General features: G+C 38.7%; 1 protein-coding gene across 1 annotated transcript; it reads left to right on the plus strand.

Moving 5' to 3' along the window:
- Positions 1-823: 823 nt before the first annotated feature.
- On the plus strand, positions 824-3,998 carry LOC131838328 (patched domain-containing protein 3-like). The gene is made up of 2 exons (XM_059184286.1): positions 824-833; positions 2,274-3,998. Exons 1-2 carry the CDS (start codon positions 824-826, stop codon positions 3,776-3,778), a joined length of 1,515 nt encoding a protein of 504 aa, XP_059040269.1. The 3' UTR covers positions 3,779-3,998.
- Positions 3,999-15,368: the final 11,370 nt, after the last annotated feature.

Raw genomic sequence — 15,368 nt, forward strand, 5'->3', positions numbered from 1 at the left:
CCTGGCACATAGGAGGCACTCAGTAACCACGGAAAACTGACTGGAATCCTAGAAGCTTGGAGGGTACACCTGAGTGGTGGGGGGAATGATCCGCTGCCCTCTCCTGGCAACGTGAGGCATTGTCCTAAACACAGGCACCACCCCTGGGAGGAAGGGGAAGCTGCAAACAAGGAGGATGGAGAATGGACTGGATTGAGGTCTTGGGGGGACACCTTTATCAGCTCCCACACAGTTCCCAAGACCAGGAAAGCTAGGATGTAGAAGCCAAGTCAGTGCATCCAAAGGACGGCATATCCTTAGAGTGGGTCTGTCCCCCACACTCACTATAAATTCCCCAAATTATACTATATTTTTCTCCCACTCTGTCCTGTTGTCCTTGTGGGTGTTCCTATCCCTGCTGCTTTCATTCACTTTAGCAGGCGATCACTAATTTCTTCCTCCAACGTTATAACAGCGTCTTTCTTTCTTTCTTTCTTTTTTCTTGTGCATGGAAAGGCTGAATTTGACAACTAGTTTCTCTTGATTTTAACTCAGCTTCCCACTGGTAGGAGGTAGTCTCTAGTGTTCTGGGTGTCTCAGCTTTCTGCCAAAATCCAGCCACCAGCTGGGATCCCACAGCCCTCACTCCCTCCACAGCTTCAATAAGCCATGTGACATCATGGCCGGGGAAGGTGGTTCTTGGCAAGCAGAATCATTACCTCACTCCTTTTGGGGCTGCAGGCTTATTGTCTGTATTTTGACATGTGGAAAATTGCCTAACACCTAACATGAGAAATGGACTTGGGAAGGAGCTTGGGGCTGGAGAGAGAGGTTTGAGAGTGACATGCCTCCAGGTAGGTAAAAACTCAGAGCAGCTAAGATAGTCCACTTGTCCTTAGTACTTCTGATTCTTCCCTTTTGTCCAGCTGAGTACAACTGAAATCCTCAAAGCCACTAGCCATGGGATGTCAGGATGCATTTGTGACATTCTGTGTAGCCTTATGTTAATTTAGATCCTTCTGCCTGCTTGATCATACCCAGAGAACATCTGATTAGAGGCAAAGTTGCAATTCCTAGTACCCTCCTGTAGAGAAGATACCCCCAAATTGAAGTAGAGATCAGCATTTTATTCCACTTTGTGTATTTCCTTGTTTATTTTATTGAGTTTGTATCAATATACATGGGTGAAAGTAGTATCAACTCTAGCAGAAAGCTTAGGCAGGTGAAACTTACCTGCAAATGCTCTTGCTGTCCTCACTCTATACCCTTTCTTCTTTCTAGTCCTCCTTTGCAAGTTTTCAGTGGTGATTTCAAAGTCCTAAAATGTTCTGTCCTCTCTATTCCATCAAGAAACATCTTTATGGAAAAGGATTACCTACTAGATATTAATATGCAAGGGATCCTTTTTTTAAAAAGATTTTATTTATTTTGACAGAGATCACAAGTAGGCAGAGAGAGAGAGAGGAGGAAGCAGGCTCCCTGCTGAGCAGACAGCCCAATGCAGGTCTCCATCCCGGGACCCTGGGATCATGACCTGAGCCGAAGGCAGAGGCTTTAACCCACTTAGCCACTTAGCCACCCAGGCGCCCCATGCAAGGGATTCTTGAAATTTACTTTGGTGCATGTGTCTGATATCAAGAGTACTTGCATTTTAATAATAATGCCTTAACCTGGGAAAGTTTAAGTGATAACATTCTGGGTATCAAAAACAGGCTTGGAGGAAAACGATGTGTATGTGTACGTGTGTGTGTGTGTGTGTGTGTGTGTGTGTGTGTGTGTGTACTATGTGGTGCCTCTCAAATTCTACCACATCGATACTTAGATGCTAACTGTAGAAAAGATAAGTCCAGCTTATATTTTAAGCAACAGAATGTTGGCTCGATGTTTCTGTACATTTGTGTACAATGGTTTATGAGGGAAAATGGTCTCTCAGATAATCCAGTGGAATCAAAGATACCATTGCTAATCCTGTTTCAGCTAACATCCACAACAGGTTTCCTGACTCATCGTTAAAACGCCCTGCACGAAGACTAGGAGCAGAGTATCCCGTCTATCCCATGCTATGTACAAATAACAGGAGGACATACAAAGCCCAGAGTTGTTACAGAGGAAGGGCTGAATTCTGGTGTGGCTTCAGAGGCAACCAAAGGAGGCAACAGAGAACACAGTGTCAAAGCACAGATTGGGCGAGATAAATCAGACCTTAAGAGATGGACAAAGAAGATGGTTTGAGTTTACATATTTAATTTTTAATGGATATTAATATGTATGGAGATGGCTTTTTTTTTTAACAGGTGTCGGGGTTGATGATATGTTCATAATGATTTCTGCCTGGCAGAAGACCAGCCTCATGGATAACATAAAACAGCGTCTGTCCAGTGTCTATTCCAAAGTGGCAGTGTCGATTACAATTACCACCATCACCAACGTCCTGGCCTTCTATACAGGGATTATGACCTCTTTCAGGTCCGTACAGTACTTTTGCATCTATACAGGAACAACCCTGCTCTTTTGTTATTTCTATAACATCACCTGTTTTGGGGCCTTTCTGGACCTGGATGGTGAAAGAGAAAGAGTCTGTCTACGCTGGTTGAAAAAGCCAGAAACTCCTGACCAAAAATGCTCCTCATTGAAAAGATCCTGCTGTCTTCCATGTGATTCTCTCCCGGAAGAAGAAGAAACGGATGTCCATCCCATGAATGTGTTCTTTCGGGACTATTTTGGCCCTTTTCTGACAAGAACTGAGTCCAAATTTTTTGTAGTGCTTTTATACATTTTGTGCAACATAAGTAGCATCTATGGGTGTTTCCAAGTGCAGGAAGGTTTAGACCTTCGAAATTTGGCAAGTGACGATTCCTACATCACACCATATTTTAATGTAGAAGAAGAATATTTTTCAGATTATGGTCCCAGAGTTATGGTTATTGTTACAGAAACTCTTAACTACTGGGATGAAGGTGTTAGGCCAAAACTGGAAATATGTCTGTCAGATTTGGAAAACAGTGACCATGTAGATAAAAGTCTTACAGAGTTTTGGTTACGAGAGTATGTGCAATATACGGAAAAGAGCCAGCAAGATGTAAATGATAAGGATACTTTTATGAATAATTTGCCCAATTTTTTAACACATTTTCCACTTTTTATGTATGATATTAACATTTCATCATCACATGAAATCATTTCTTCCCGGGGCTTCATTCAGACCGTGGGTGTTTCTTCTTCAATCAATAAGAAGACGATGTTATCCCAGTTACGAAGCAAAGCTGAAAAGTGCGAAATTCCCCTAATGGTGTATAACCAGGCATTCATATATTTTGATCAGTATACTGCAATATTAGAAAATACTGTTCGAAATGTCATTGTTGCATCAACCGCTATGTTCATTGTTGCCTTATTGTTAATTCTTCACCCACTGTGTTCCTTGTGGGTGACTTTTGCTATTGCTTCTGTGATTGTGGGAGTAACGGGTTTCATGGCATTCTGGAATGTCAATCTTGATTCCATATCCATGATTAATCTTATCATTTGTATAGGGTTTTCTTTCGATTTTTCTGCACACATTTCTTATGCATTTGTTTCCAGTTCTAAGCCCTCGGTAAACCAAAAATCAATTGAGGCATTGTATCTGCTAGGCTATCCAGTGTTACAAAGTGCACTTTCAACAGTAATAGGGGTGTGTGTTTTATCTGCAGCTAAAGCATACATCTTCAGGACATTTTTTAAGATTATGTTTCTTGTTATGGTATTTGGGGCTGCTCACGGCCTAATTTTTATTCCAGTATTCTTAACCTTTTTTTGAAGGTTTGTTTGAATATCTGCTAACAAATCAAAGACCAATTTTAGAATTCCTCATTGCCAGAATCCAATCTGATAAAAACGCACTATCAGAAATAGTCAATAAACTTAAAGGCATGTTTCCTTGGCTTGGAAATCCTGTTTAAAGATGTTATTTTAAATATCCTGAGAAAAATTAATTAGTCTTACATTAAAATATCTTTACTAAATTAGGAAGTGTTGTCATCTTTATTATAGTCTATACAATCAAGCATAAGGTATGACTTTCCAATTATTTTTTCCTTTTGTTTCACTGATAGAAGTTTATGCCTGGAATTCAAATATTTTATACGTTATAATATAAATGGAATATTATTTTCATTGTACCTCCTCTATCATTATTATGTAAAAGTACAACTTATTATTTATTCTTCCAGTCTGGGGCTTTGTATGCATTTTCTTAATGGTATATTTTGATAAACTGAAATTTTTAAGTTTTGAAATCCAATTTATCATTTTTTAATGACCAATGTTTTCTGTGTCCTAAGAAGACTTTGTCTATTCCAAGATGACAAAAAAATCCACCTACGATATCTTCTCAAAGCTCATAGTTTTAATTTTACATTGAAGTCTGTGATCCATAAATCTTTTGTTGAGAAGTGTGGGTAGAAGTTCATTATCTTCCCATAATAGTTATCATCCAGTTTTCCAGCATCATTAGTAAAAAGACTATATTTTCAGCATAGGATTAATTTGGCACCTCTGTCAAAGAATTAGCTGACATTTTATGTGTGGTTCTATTTCTGTGCATTGATCTGTCTGTCTATCCTAAAGCCAATACCACAGTGCCTTGATTATTAAACCTTTATATTAAATCGTGAAATTAGATTGTATAATGTGTCCAACATTTTTTTCTTTTCCAAATTATTTTGGCTATTCTTGGTTCTTAGCATTTAGATACTAATTTTAGAATCACTTGTCAATTTATCAGAAAGCTTTCTGTGTTCATGACTCAGTTATAGTGAATCTACACTTTAATTTGGGGAAAATAGGTATCTTAGCCATTTGGAATCTTCTAATCTATGAACATGGTTTATCTCTCCATTTATTTGTGTCTTCTTTAATTTTCCTCAGGACTACCTTATAGATTTAGGTAGATTTACTTCCAAGTATTTTCATCTTTATGGCTTGTAAATAAATTTAAATTCTTTTTCCATTTTCTTTTTACTACTATATAAAAGTACAGCCGACTCAGGTATACCTAAGTTATATTGTGTAACATTGTTACGCTCATTTATTAGTTCTTGTTGATCCTTGTAGTTTCTTTAGCAGTTTTTATCTGTGCAATTATGTAAAGGACATATAAAGGCCATTTTATTTCTTCCCATATAGTTTTTCTCTCTTACTTGACTAATTGCACTGGCTTAAAACATCCAGTAAAATGTGGGAAAACACACTAAAGGCATATCTCATTGCCATGTTCCCAACTCTGAAATGTTCAATATTTCATCACTAAATATGATAGCTACCTGGAGGTATGTCATAGCTGTTTCTATCAGATTGGGGAAGTTCCCCTTTCCTTCCAGAGTGCTGTGATGTTTTACCATGGATGCATATTGAATTCTGTCAACTAATTTTTGTCCATCTATTTAGATGATCATTTTTCTATTTTAATCTATGAATGTGACAATTTATGTTGAATGACTTTTTAGTGTATTTATCAACCTTGCATTCCTAAGATGACTCACATTAGGTCATGGCATATTAGTGTTACCATATATTACTGTCTTTGTTTTGTCATTTTTTGAATGATATTTGTTCCTGTGATCATGAGGGATATTGGTCTGCCTTTCCCTTTTCTCATAATGTCTTCTTCAGGTTTTGATAGCAGGGTTATGCTTCCCTCAGGAAATGAGCTGGTAAATATTCCTCTTCTATTTTTTGAAATATATGATGTATGGGTGATACAATTTCTTATTTAAATGTTTAGTAGAATTCACCAGTGAAGTCAACTGGGCATAGAGCTTTTCTGGAAAGTTTTTTTTTAATTTAAAATTCACTTTCTTTAACAAATATAAGGACATTCAGATGTTTCATTTGGTATGTTTTAATTATCCCTTTTAGCTAAATGGACAATGGATAATTTTCTTATTATCATTTTAATGTCTCTAGCGATGTCCCCTGTGCAATTCTTGATATTGGTAATTTGTATTATATCCCTTTTATTTCTTGATCAAGGAATTATCAATTTTATTAAATCTTGCTAAGAACCAACTGTTGACTTTATTGATTTCTCCTTTTATTTCTCTATTTGCTGCTTCACTGCCTTCTATCTTTGTTCCTTCTTGTTTTCTACTTTGAGTTTAATTTTCTCCATATTTTCCAGCTCTTTAAGGTAGTAGCTTGATTTTAAACCTTTATTCTTCAAAGAAAGCATTTAATGCTATATATAACCTTCTTACTACTGTTTTAACTGTATCCACAAATTTTTATACAATGGGTGTTCCTTAACACTCCTTTAAAAATAAGTTCCCATTTCTCTTGTGATTTCTTCTTTGATCATGGACCAAATGATCATGCCTTTGCTTTCTCTTCATTTTTTTAAAAGAATACTTTAACTAGATTTAGAACTTTGGGTTGAGAGGGTTTTTTCAGCACTTAAAAAATGTCATCGCATTGTCTACTTGATTAGAATCCAGTTTCCACTGTTATACTATTCTTCTCTATGGAATATGCGTTTTTTTTTTCAATAGCTGCTTTTAATATTTTTCTTTCTTACTTGTTTTTAGCAATTTGACTATGATGTGGTGGTGTGGTGTTATTTTCTATTCAACTTTCTTTGGGTGTCTTGAGCTTTTAGGACCTGTAGCTTGATATTTTCTGTCATATTTAGAAATATTTTAGCCTTTATTTCTTGAAATATTTTTCTGCAACATTGTCTCTATCCTCTCTTTCTGGGACTCTAATTACAAATATGTTTGTTATTTTTAGTTGGTGCATAATATTGTAATATTCTTCAAGTTTGCATTTAGTCATTAATAAATTTGAATTTGTTGACACCTTCAATAGACTCTTCTCTTTAACCCATATTTTATTGAAAAAACAGTCTTTCTACATATGGTGAGATTCCTCAGGAATATTCTCAGGAATATTCCTCAGGAATAGTCTACTCTGTGAAGGTTATTAATAATGCTTTTATGTATGGAAATATTTAAATAATTCAGTCAATATATGTTCATCTACTGTCTCTTTTTATTTTATTGATATTATCATTCTTAGAAAATATTTTATAGCACAAAATTCATCAAATAAATTCTCAATATCTCTGATTATCTTCAATATTTGGCCAACAATTGGAGGTGTTGCAAAATAATAGGTCTTTCATTACAGAATGTAAATTTATCCCCCAAATGGAAGCTCATCAAAAAATTCTTCTCCCAAGTTAAGAAATTACAAAACACAATTATAAAATTGCAAAATTAAATTAGATACATTGTTTGAGCTCTCCTTGTTTGATTTGTTCATTTCCTTCCTGGCTTTTGTAGTGATGAATTCAATGGCTTCTTACTCACACACTTTGTTTTGAATAATTCCAATTTGCTAAACACTTCAAAGCTTTATGTTTCTTTGGTCTTCCCTTCATTGAACACTTGATTAAAGACCACAACTGATTTTGAACAAATTGCAACAAGAACAAATAGAGGACTCATTCACAAACTAGTCCAATACCATTGTAGTGCACTAGATTGATTTTCAAAGTAGTTTTTCAAAGAGTCAAGCATTTGTCAAATCTGGCTGATGTTGGACAGTTAAGAAAACAATGTACATATTGTCATGCTTGAATATTTTTAAATTCAATGTCCGCTTTATCAGCAAATATTTATTGTTCACTTATTTCAGGTATTTTATTAGTTCATCTTGTTCCTTCTGCATGTATTCCTCAGATGTAATCTTTGATTATCTATTCATATTTACAAAAGAAGCCTATTTTGCATAGTATAGGTTATTATTAAGTTTTCTATGTGATTGTTAATTCTATCTCCAGCAGCCAAAACTGGTTTTCCACTACTGTCCTGGTATACCACCTAATTTAAATTAAATTTTAATGTCTTATTTTAAATGAAGTATTATTATTATTAATAGATGAATTAAAATAAGCCTGGATTGGTTTGATATACTTCTGCTTTTTACTTTCAGATTCTTCCTGGTCTAGTGATGTGGATGACACACGTGCACTGAATAGAATTCTCACTTTAACATGTGGTTAACTCTGAAAGTCACCCATGATAAATCACCTCGTTAGTTGTTATGCAACTAACACTTCCCCTCCACTGACAGTTGGCAGAGTACTCACTGAATAAAATGAAGTGTGCTCAGACACGAGTGGTTAGGGACAGCTATCTCTTCACGGGATACTTTATTGGTAAAGCTGTACTAGCCACTTTAATAATATGGCCCAACATTTTAGTGGCTTATCCCAATGGAAGAATGTTTCTCACTCATGTAATAATCACAGTAGATTTTCCTAGTTAGTGAGTAGCTATCTTGCTATCTTGACCATGGTAGTTCAGGGACCCAAATTTCTGCCAACGTACAGTGCCACAATTTAAATGGGTTCCTCTGTTGCCTCAGTCTAGATGGCATAACAGAGAACTTCTTAAAGGTCTTGGCCTATAGGTGATACACATCACTTCTGCTTAAATTCTGTACTTGATTACAGGCCACATGGCTACACATGTAGGCCAAAGGGACTAGAATATGTAGTCCTTGAGTGGGCACCCATATTTCAATTGCCATTCCATATTATGGAAAGACGGCACAATTTTTGCTTAACAGCAAGCACTCAATGTCATTGATTCTTAACCTCTTACACTACACTAAAATAAATTCCAGATGGTTATTTAAATTTTTTATGTAGTAGCTAATTACAATCACAAAGTCTGTCTATTATAACACAAAATCTAGAACTCATAAAAGCAAAGTCTTAGTTAATTCACCTACAAACATGAGCCATGGTCACCAACAGAGGTGGCAGGGGTGGGTGGGTGGAGGGAAGAAGTTTTGACTCAAAATACAGGTAAAAGTGATCCTTTCTTTAATATATGAGTGGTTCTCATAAATCAAGGAGAAAATCCCAACAGTCCAAAAGGTAAACCAGAAAACGTTTGAGAGCTCACCCAAAGAGGAAATATGATTCTAAGCAATAATATAAAAATAAAATCAAAATAAATACCAGTGACACAAATCAAATGATTTATTGACATTCTGGTATAGGCTATGTCAAAACAAAACCTCATACACTGCCTTTGAGGGTATAAATTGATAAACTCTAAGCATATTAGTTTATCAATAGCTCTAGAAATTTGAAAGGGGATATCCTCTGGCCCAGTAAATCTACTTCTAGAAAATTATCTCACAGATATGGATCTTGTGTTCTGAATAAAAGACATTTATTCACTTAGCGTTATTTATAACAATGCTCTTTATAACAGTCCCTGCTTATAACAGAAAAGACTCTTAACAACCCACAAATCAATAGGGTTATGACTAATTTATATTTCACTCCTAGACTGGAAGATTAGAGAATAGTTCTAAAGAATAAAATATCCATATGCACAGACATGTTAAGATCCTTTGATGTATTATGAAAAATGAATTTTTCATACACAAATAGTATATAACATTTATGAAAAACATATACTTACATGTATTTTGAAATGTGCAGATGCATAAAAAATGGTTTGTTAGGATGAACACCCATTTTTCATTTTATGTAATTCTAACTTTTTGCAAGGAGAATGTATGCACCAATTACTTTTGTGATTAGGGAATGAAAATAACTAAATTACGTGTACAGGTTCACAAAAGCCTTACCTAAGAATTATGCTGCTGGATAATCCCCCGAAAGGTAAAAACTGCCAGTTGGAATTTATTTGTATGTGGGTGGGTGTGTGTATTTGTGTCTGTGAACAAGCCAAATTCCCCCTATAAACTGTGAGTCCTGTAGAACCTGTACACATTTTATGCACCTTTAAGAAGTGTTTCTTGTATTAACTTAGCTTCTGAGAGGACAGACACACCATAAACCAGTTTTGCTCAAACTGGTTGCTCCCCACAGTAGGAAGATCCCAGGATCTGGGTGCGAGCCGCAGGAGCTCAAACTGACTCTCTTAGAATTTCTCCAGAAAACTGTGGGATAGGGTGGAGACGGGCGCTCTGTCCAGTAGCTGCGTCTCACCTGCGGTCAGGTTTGAGGACATCCTTACCTTCCCAGAAATGAGCCTCAGTCCCTCGAAGGCTGTTCCTGAGCAGAGTCTGATCATTACCCAGGACCTGGCCTGGAACTGAGAGTCAGTCTGGAACCAGAAGCCAAACTGCAGCCATAAGCAGAGAAGGAAGGGGGCCAGGACTTCTTGTCAACCTGAGAGGGGTTGTCAGCAGTCATCAGTGGGTACTGGGGTCACAGTGGCTGGGATCCTCAAGGGAAGTGTCAGAGCAGCTCTAGAAGAAAGTGTAGTGCAGGGGTCAGGGGCCAGATCCAAGCCAAACATCCAGTCAGATATCTTTGGGGGCCCTAAACTAAGTGGAGACTGGCATTGGGAGGTTTTTGGAAGTGTTCTGGGTGTCAGAGCACAAGTTGATCGCAAGCCAAGCAGGGAGTCAGCCCTGTTCCTTGGGACTTGGACCTGGTAGAGATTTAAAGAGAAAGATGACCCAGTAGGTAAAAAGACTTGAACACAGTGAGTAACGCTGATAAATTACCTCCTAATTCCATTATTCTGGAATAATAGTAAACCACATCTCTTAAAACACAGAAAGGATGGGGGTGGAGCAGGAAGAATTAAAAAAAAAAAAAACCTGGTGTTATAAAATTAGTGGGCTAAAACATTTTAAAACGTTCTGGCTCTCTCTAACCACATATCCTTCTCATCAACCTGCTGAGCTTGCTCCTGGGTTAGAGCATGCAGGCTGGGCTGCACAGCTCCTCGGGTCCTCTGATTAGGATTCCTGCTTAGGTAGGACTGTGAGCTCTATTCTGCAGTATGCAGGCTTTGAATTTGCTTCCCTGCCTGGGTGTAGTGACAGAAAAGGGTCTGAGGCTGGTTTGGCTGGTTGGATGGGTACCTGAATCAGGCAGAACTTGCCACCAAGTTTGCTGACCCAACAGACCCCTGGCTTGGCTCTGGAGATCAGAAGAGCCACTGGCTGGGCTCTCTGTGCAGCTGTTACTACTATATATTGGGACTGTAGGATCATCTGTGCAGTGTCCCTGTTACTCTGGTTAGGCTTCCTGCTCTGGCAGGACAGAGGACTGTATTCAATATTAGGCAGGGCTTTGAGCTCACTTTCCTGCCAAGGCAGAAGGACTGAATAGGCTGTGTATGGCTCATTTACTGTGGACATAATCTAGCTGAGCTGCTCCCTGGCCAGACAGGGCCACCAGCTCAGCTCTGCAGATGGGCAGAGCCACTGGCTGCCATGCCTACTTGCTCACTCCTGCAAGAAGAATGCTGTCAGCCAAGGTCTGAGCACGAGTTGCTGTAAACTCTACCCCAACCCCTCCATCTCAGTCCGATCCCCAGGGATCAAACCTCACAGATTTCCCCTGTGATCCTTGTGAGGCAAGACCCAGGTGGACCCTGCAGGAAACATCCCACAATGCCGGGAGGGCTAGATGTTCATCTTGGGCTCTTTTATTTTTCCCACCAGAGAAACCATCAGCTTGAGGGGAGGGGAAGAAGAGGGCTGCCTCTCAGCGCATCCCAGTGCTGGCCTGTGGATGGGTGACGCCATCAGAGTGTAACTGCTCTTCTTGCCCTTCTAATGCAATCCCTTTTCAGTCTCTGTGTTCCGGGGGAAGGGGGTGCTTCAACCCTAACCCCACGTCCTGGATTTTCAAGTGGTGTCTTGCCTATGGACAGTCGCTAATTGTTCTTGGGAGGAGGGCTGCATTTGGGAGCCATTGTGTTGCCATCTTGATGATGTCACTCCCCTCCATGCCTGGCTTTCCTAACAGTTCTTTGGACTTGATCTTTTCCTAGATCCATTTCTTAATTTTAGCCTTGTCTGCTATTTGAAGAGACGGGGCACTTTCAAACCTAGCAGTTTCCTCATGTTTAACACCTTTTCCTTTAACTTGTCTCCCTCTTCTTTACGTTGTGCAACAAACTGCAAAAGGAAGCCAGATGGCACCTGCCTCCAAAGATTCTTAGTTTAATCATCCAGCTGACTCAGGGCCTTCTCTAGTTCCCAGGATACCACAGTATCAGGGCCATCGACCGTGCCTCTCAACTTTGGCCACCATGTAACAGGGGTTCTCTTTTCACCGGTCTCCACAAACATATTCTCCTCCCTTTCCGCCTCCGTGGCAGCCTCCTCAAGGGCCACAAGGTTGTTAGGAGTAGCTCCAAGGCCTTGGCCTTTCATTAAAAGTCTCCTTAAGATGTTCTAGCTTTTCCCTACTTTCTCAGTCCCAAAGTCACTCCTAGATTTGGGGGTTTTTATTAGAGTGACAGTACCAATGTCTATATTAACTCTCTATTGTTCCCTAAGAAATTAGCCCCAAACTCAGTGGCATAAACCAATAATCACATTTACTGTCTTTCATATTTTCTGTGGTTAAGGAATTGGGGAGTGGCTTTGATTGGGTGTACTATCTCGCAGTTCTCGTGAGATTTAGTCAGATGTCAGCTGGAGATGCACATGTCTGAAGGCTTGACTGGAGCAGGTAAAAGATTCATTTTCAAGGTGGCTGGCTAACTCATGGGGATGGCAAGTCTCAGTTCCTCTCCACCTAAGCCTCATTACGGGGGCTGCTCATGGTGTAGCTGCTGGCTTCTTCCAGAACAAGGGATCCAACTGTGCTCTTGTCCTAGCCTAGAATGTAACACAGGAGCACTGCTAATGCACTCTTCTGGCCATAGCAACGCATGCTAACACAAAGTGCAAGAAGACTAAAGGGCATGACCATCAGGAGGTGATGGTCATTGAGAGCCATCACTGAGTCCCACTACTGTTGGCTGTTTGTTGATATCTACCAGAGTTGTGGGTCATATTTTCCTATTTTATGTGCCTAGTAATTTTGTATTAGGTGCTGGGCCTTGTCGAGTATGTATGTTGAGTACTAGATTTCTTTGTTTCCTTTAAATACTGTTGGACTTTGATCTGACAGGAAGTTATGGATGCATCAGTCTGATTTTTCAAGACTTGTTTTTAAGCCTTGTTAGGGCAAGTCTAGAGTAGTCTTTAGTCCCAGGGCTGGTTTTGTCATAATATGAGGTAAAACTCTCTGGAGTTTCTATGGAAAAGGCCGAATAACGACTCTGCTTTCTGGCTGTCCAAAACATCCCCCAGCTCTGGTTGAGCTCAGGCAACTTTTTAGCATCTATTCCTCTAGTTATGTTTTGCCTCAGTTCACAGAGTTTTATCCCATACATGTGTGGCTCAGTGTTTAGTGATAGGCTCTAGCCAAGCTTTGCCTGACTTCAAAGAATTTGATCATCCACATCCGTGACTAGGGATTTGAAGACAAACTGAAGTGAACCCCGTGTACATTTCTGAGGCACTATATCTCCAGAATTCCCTCTTCCCTGGCACTCAGCCTCACATTTTCCAGCCCCCACCCCCAAACTCTGCTTGGTCTCCTCGACTTGGAGAAAATTCTGTGCTTTGCTTAGAATATCCTTCCTGGACTGCAGTCTGGAAGATGTCTCTAAGGAGGTCAGAGGGGTTCTATGGGTCACCGCATTTGTTTTCTTTTTTCCTCCACTATTTATTGCCCAGTTTCTGAAGATAATAGCTCAACACATTTTGCCCCATTATTTACAGTAAGAGGACAGTCTTCTATTTATCTCATCAGAGCTGGAGACAAGTCCCCTATCTTTTTTCCTACTTATGTCATTCATATTGCTATCTAAGTTTACAGTTTGGGTTCACTCTAGTTCACCTCCTTGAAGTAAGCTTTGAAGTAAATTAATTATATGGGACTTCAATATATCTAGAGCATCCCTATTCTCTCTCAATAAATTAATAGCCATGTAATGCAAAAAAATGATCTTATAATTCCCTCGATTGGCTCTTAAAGTTTCTAAAATAACAACAAAAAGATTTTGCTTTAACAAAGTAAATAGGTTTTCAAGGAAGTTACAAAAGAGACTGAATGCATACTATGCCAGTTGCCCAGAAAGTTCAGAAAAGTTCTTCCATATAACATTTTTGCCTTCAAATTCCAAAGAATACATCACCTCTATACATAATATCCTTTTATGCTGCAAATCTGCAAGATAAGATGACTTTTACCCCTATTCCCATCCCCCCCCCAACTTTTTTCTTTTTCCTATGGAGAAAGATCCTTACGGTGATTTAAGTATAGCTTTGTTGCTCAATGATTATCAAAGTATATATTCATAGCATCTAAAGTTAGAGAATTTGTTGGCCATGTAAGTATCAAACTGTAGGGGTGCCTGGCTGGCTCAGTAGAGTATGTGACCCTTGATCTCAGGGTTGTGAGATCAAGCCCCATGCTGGCTGTAGAGGTTACTTAAAAATAAACATTTAAAAAAAAATCAGCTGAGAGTAATTTAAAAAAAAGAGAGAGAGATAGGGTGCTTGGGTGGCTCAGTGGGTTAAAGCTTCTGCCTTCGGCTCAGGTCATGATCCCAGGGTCCTGGAATCAAGCCCCTCATTGGGCTCTCTGCTCATCGGGGAGCCTGCTTCCTCCTCCTCTCTCTCTGCCTGCCTCTCTGTGTACTTGTGATTGGTCTGTGAACTAAATAAATATTTTTTTTTAAAAAGAGAGATAATCCAATTATAACATGTCTATCATTATATTGAAGAATATACAAGCACTTAAAATTGTCCCTTTGATTTGATACTCAGTCCATGACTTATATCTGTTATTATTTTTTAGGTATATACACACGTATCAGTGTATACATATATACACACATATTACCTACATAATACATAATAAATACTTAATATCTGATGCTATGCAGAGGAGAGTTGATATTTCTGGAAGTTATAGATTTAAAATGATCTTTCTGCTTATTTTTCTAAAGTCAATAGAGACTGTCAGCCTTCATTTTCTCTTTTTGCTTAGATAATTGCAAAGAATATATTCTTTTCTCCAAAAAGAAAAAGGCTTTAAGAATTCTAAAGTTCAAGATTTTCTCAGAGGGCATCTGACCTGAATCACAGCGGAACAACTGTGGACTTCATCATCCTTACGCTGCACCGACGATGCCCTGAGACAGAATCCTTTTGCCCAGATTTTCTTCAAGAGGCAGGGCAGGGACTGCAAATGGAGTCAGAATACAGGAAGAGTCACTGCAACCACATTTCTTGTTAGGAATTTCAGTTTTCATCAGAAAAATAGACTCAAAGAATATCCTACTAAAAGAGGGAGGGTAGATGAGAGGTAGTTGCCAACACTTCTTTCTTTTTGACACAGTAATAATAAATCTCTTTTCTAGTGTTAAAGGCATGCAATCTGCTCATTGACTTCACAAATATTTTTTGAGCATTTGTATTATGGCAGACGTTCTTGTGGGCACAGACCATAAAGCAAAGAACAAAATAAACAGAAATCTCTGTCCCTGTGGGATTTACATTCT

Source organism: Mustela lutreola, chromosome 8 (genome assembly GCF_030435805.1).
Source record: "Mustela lutreola isolate mMusLut2 chromosome 8, mMusLut2.pri, whole genome shotgun sequence".
Taxonomy (NCBI): domain Eukaryota; kingdom Metazoa; phylum Chordata; class Mammalia; order Carnivora; family Mustelidae; genus Mustela; species Mustela lutreola.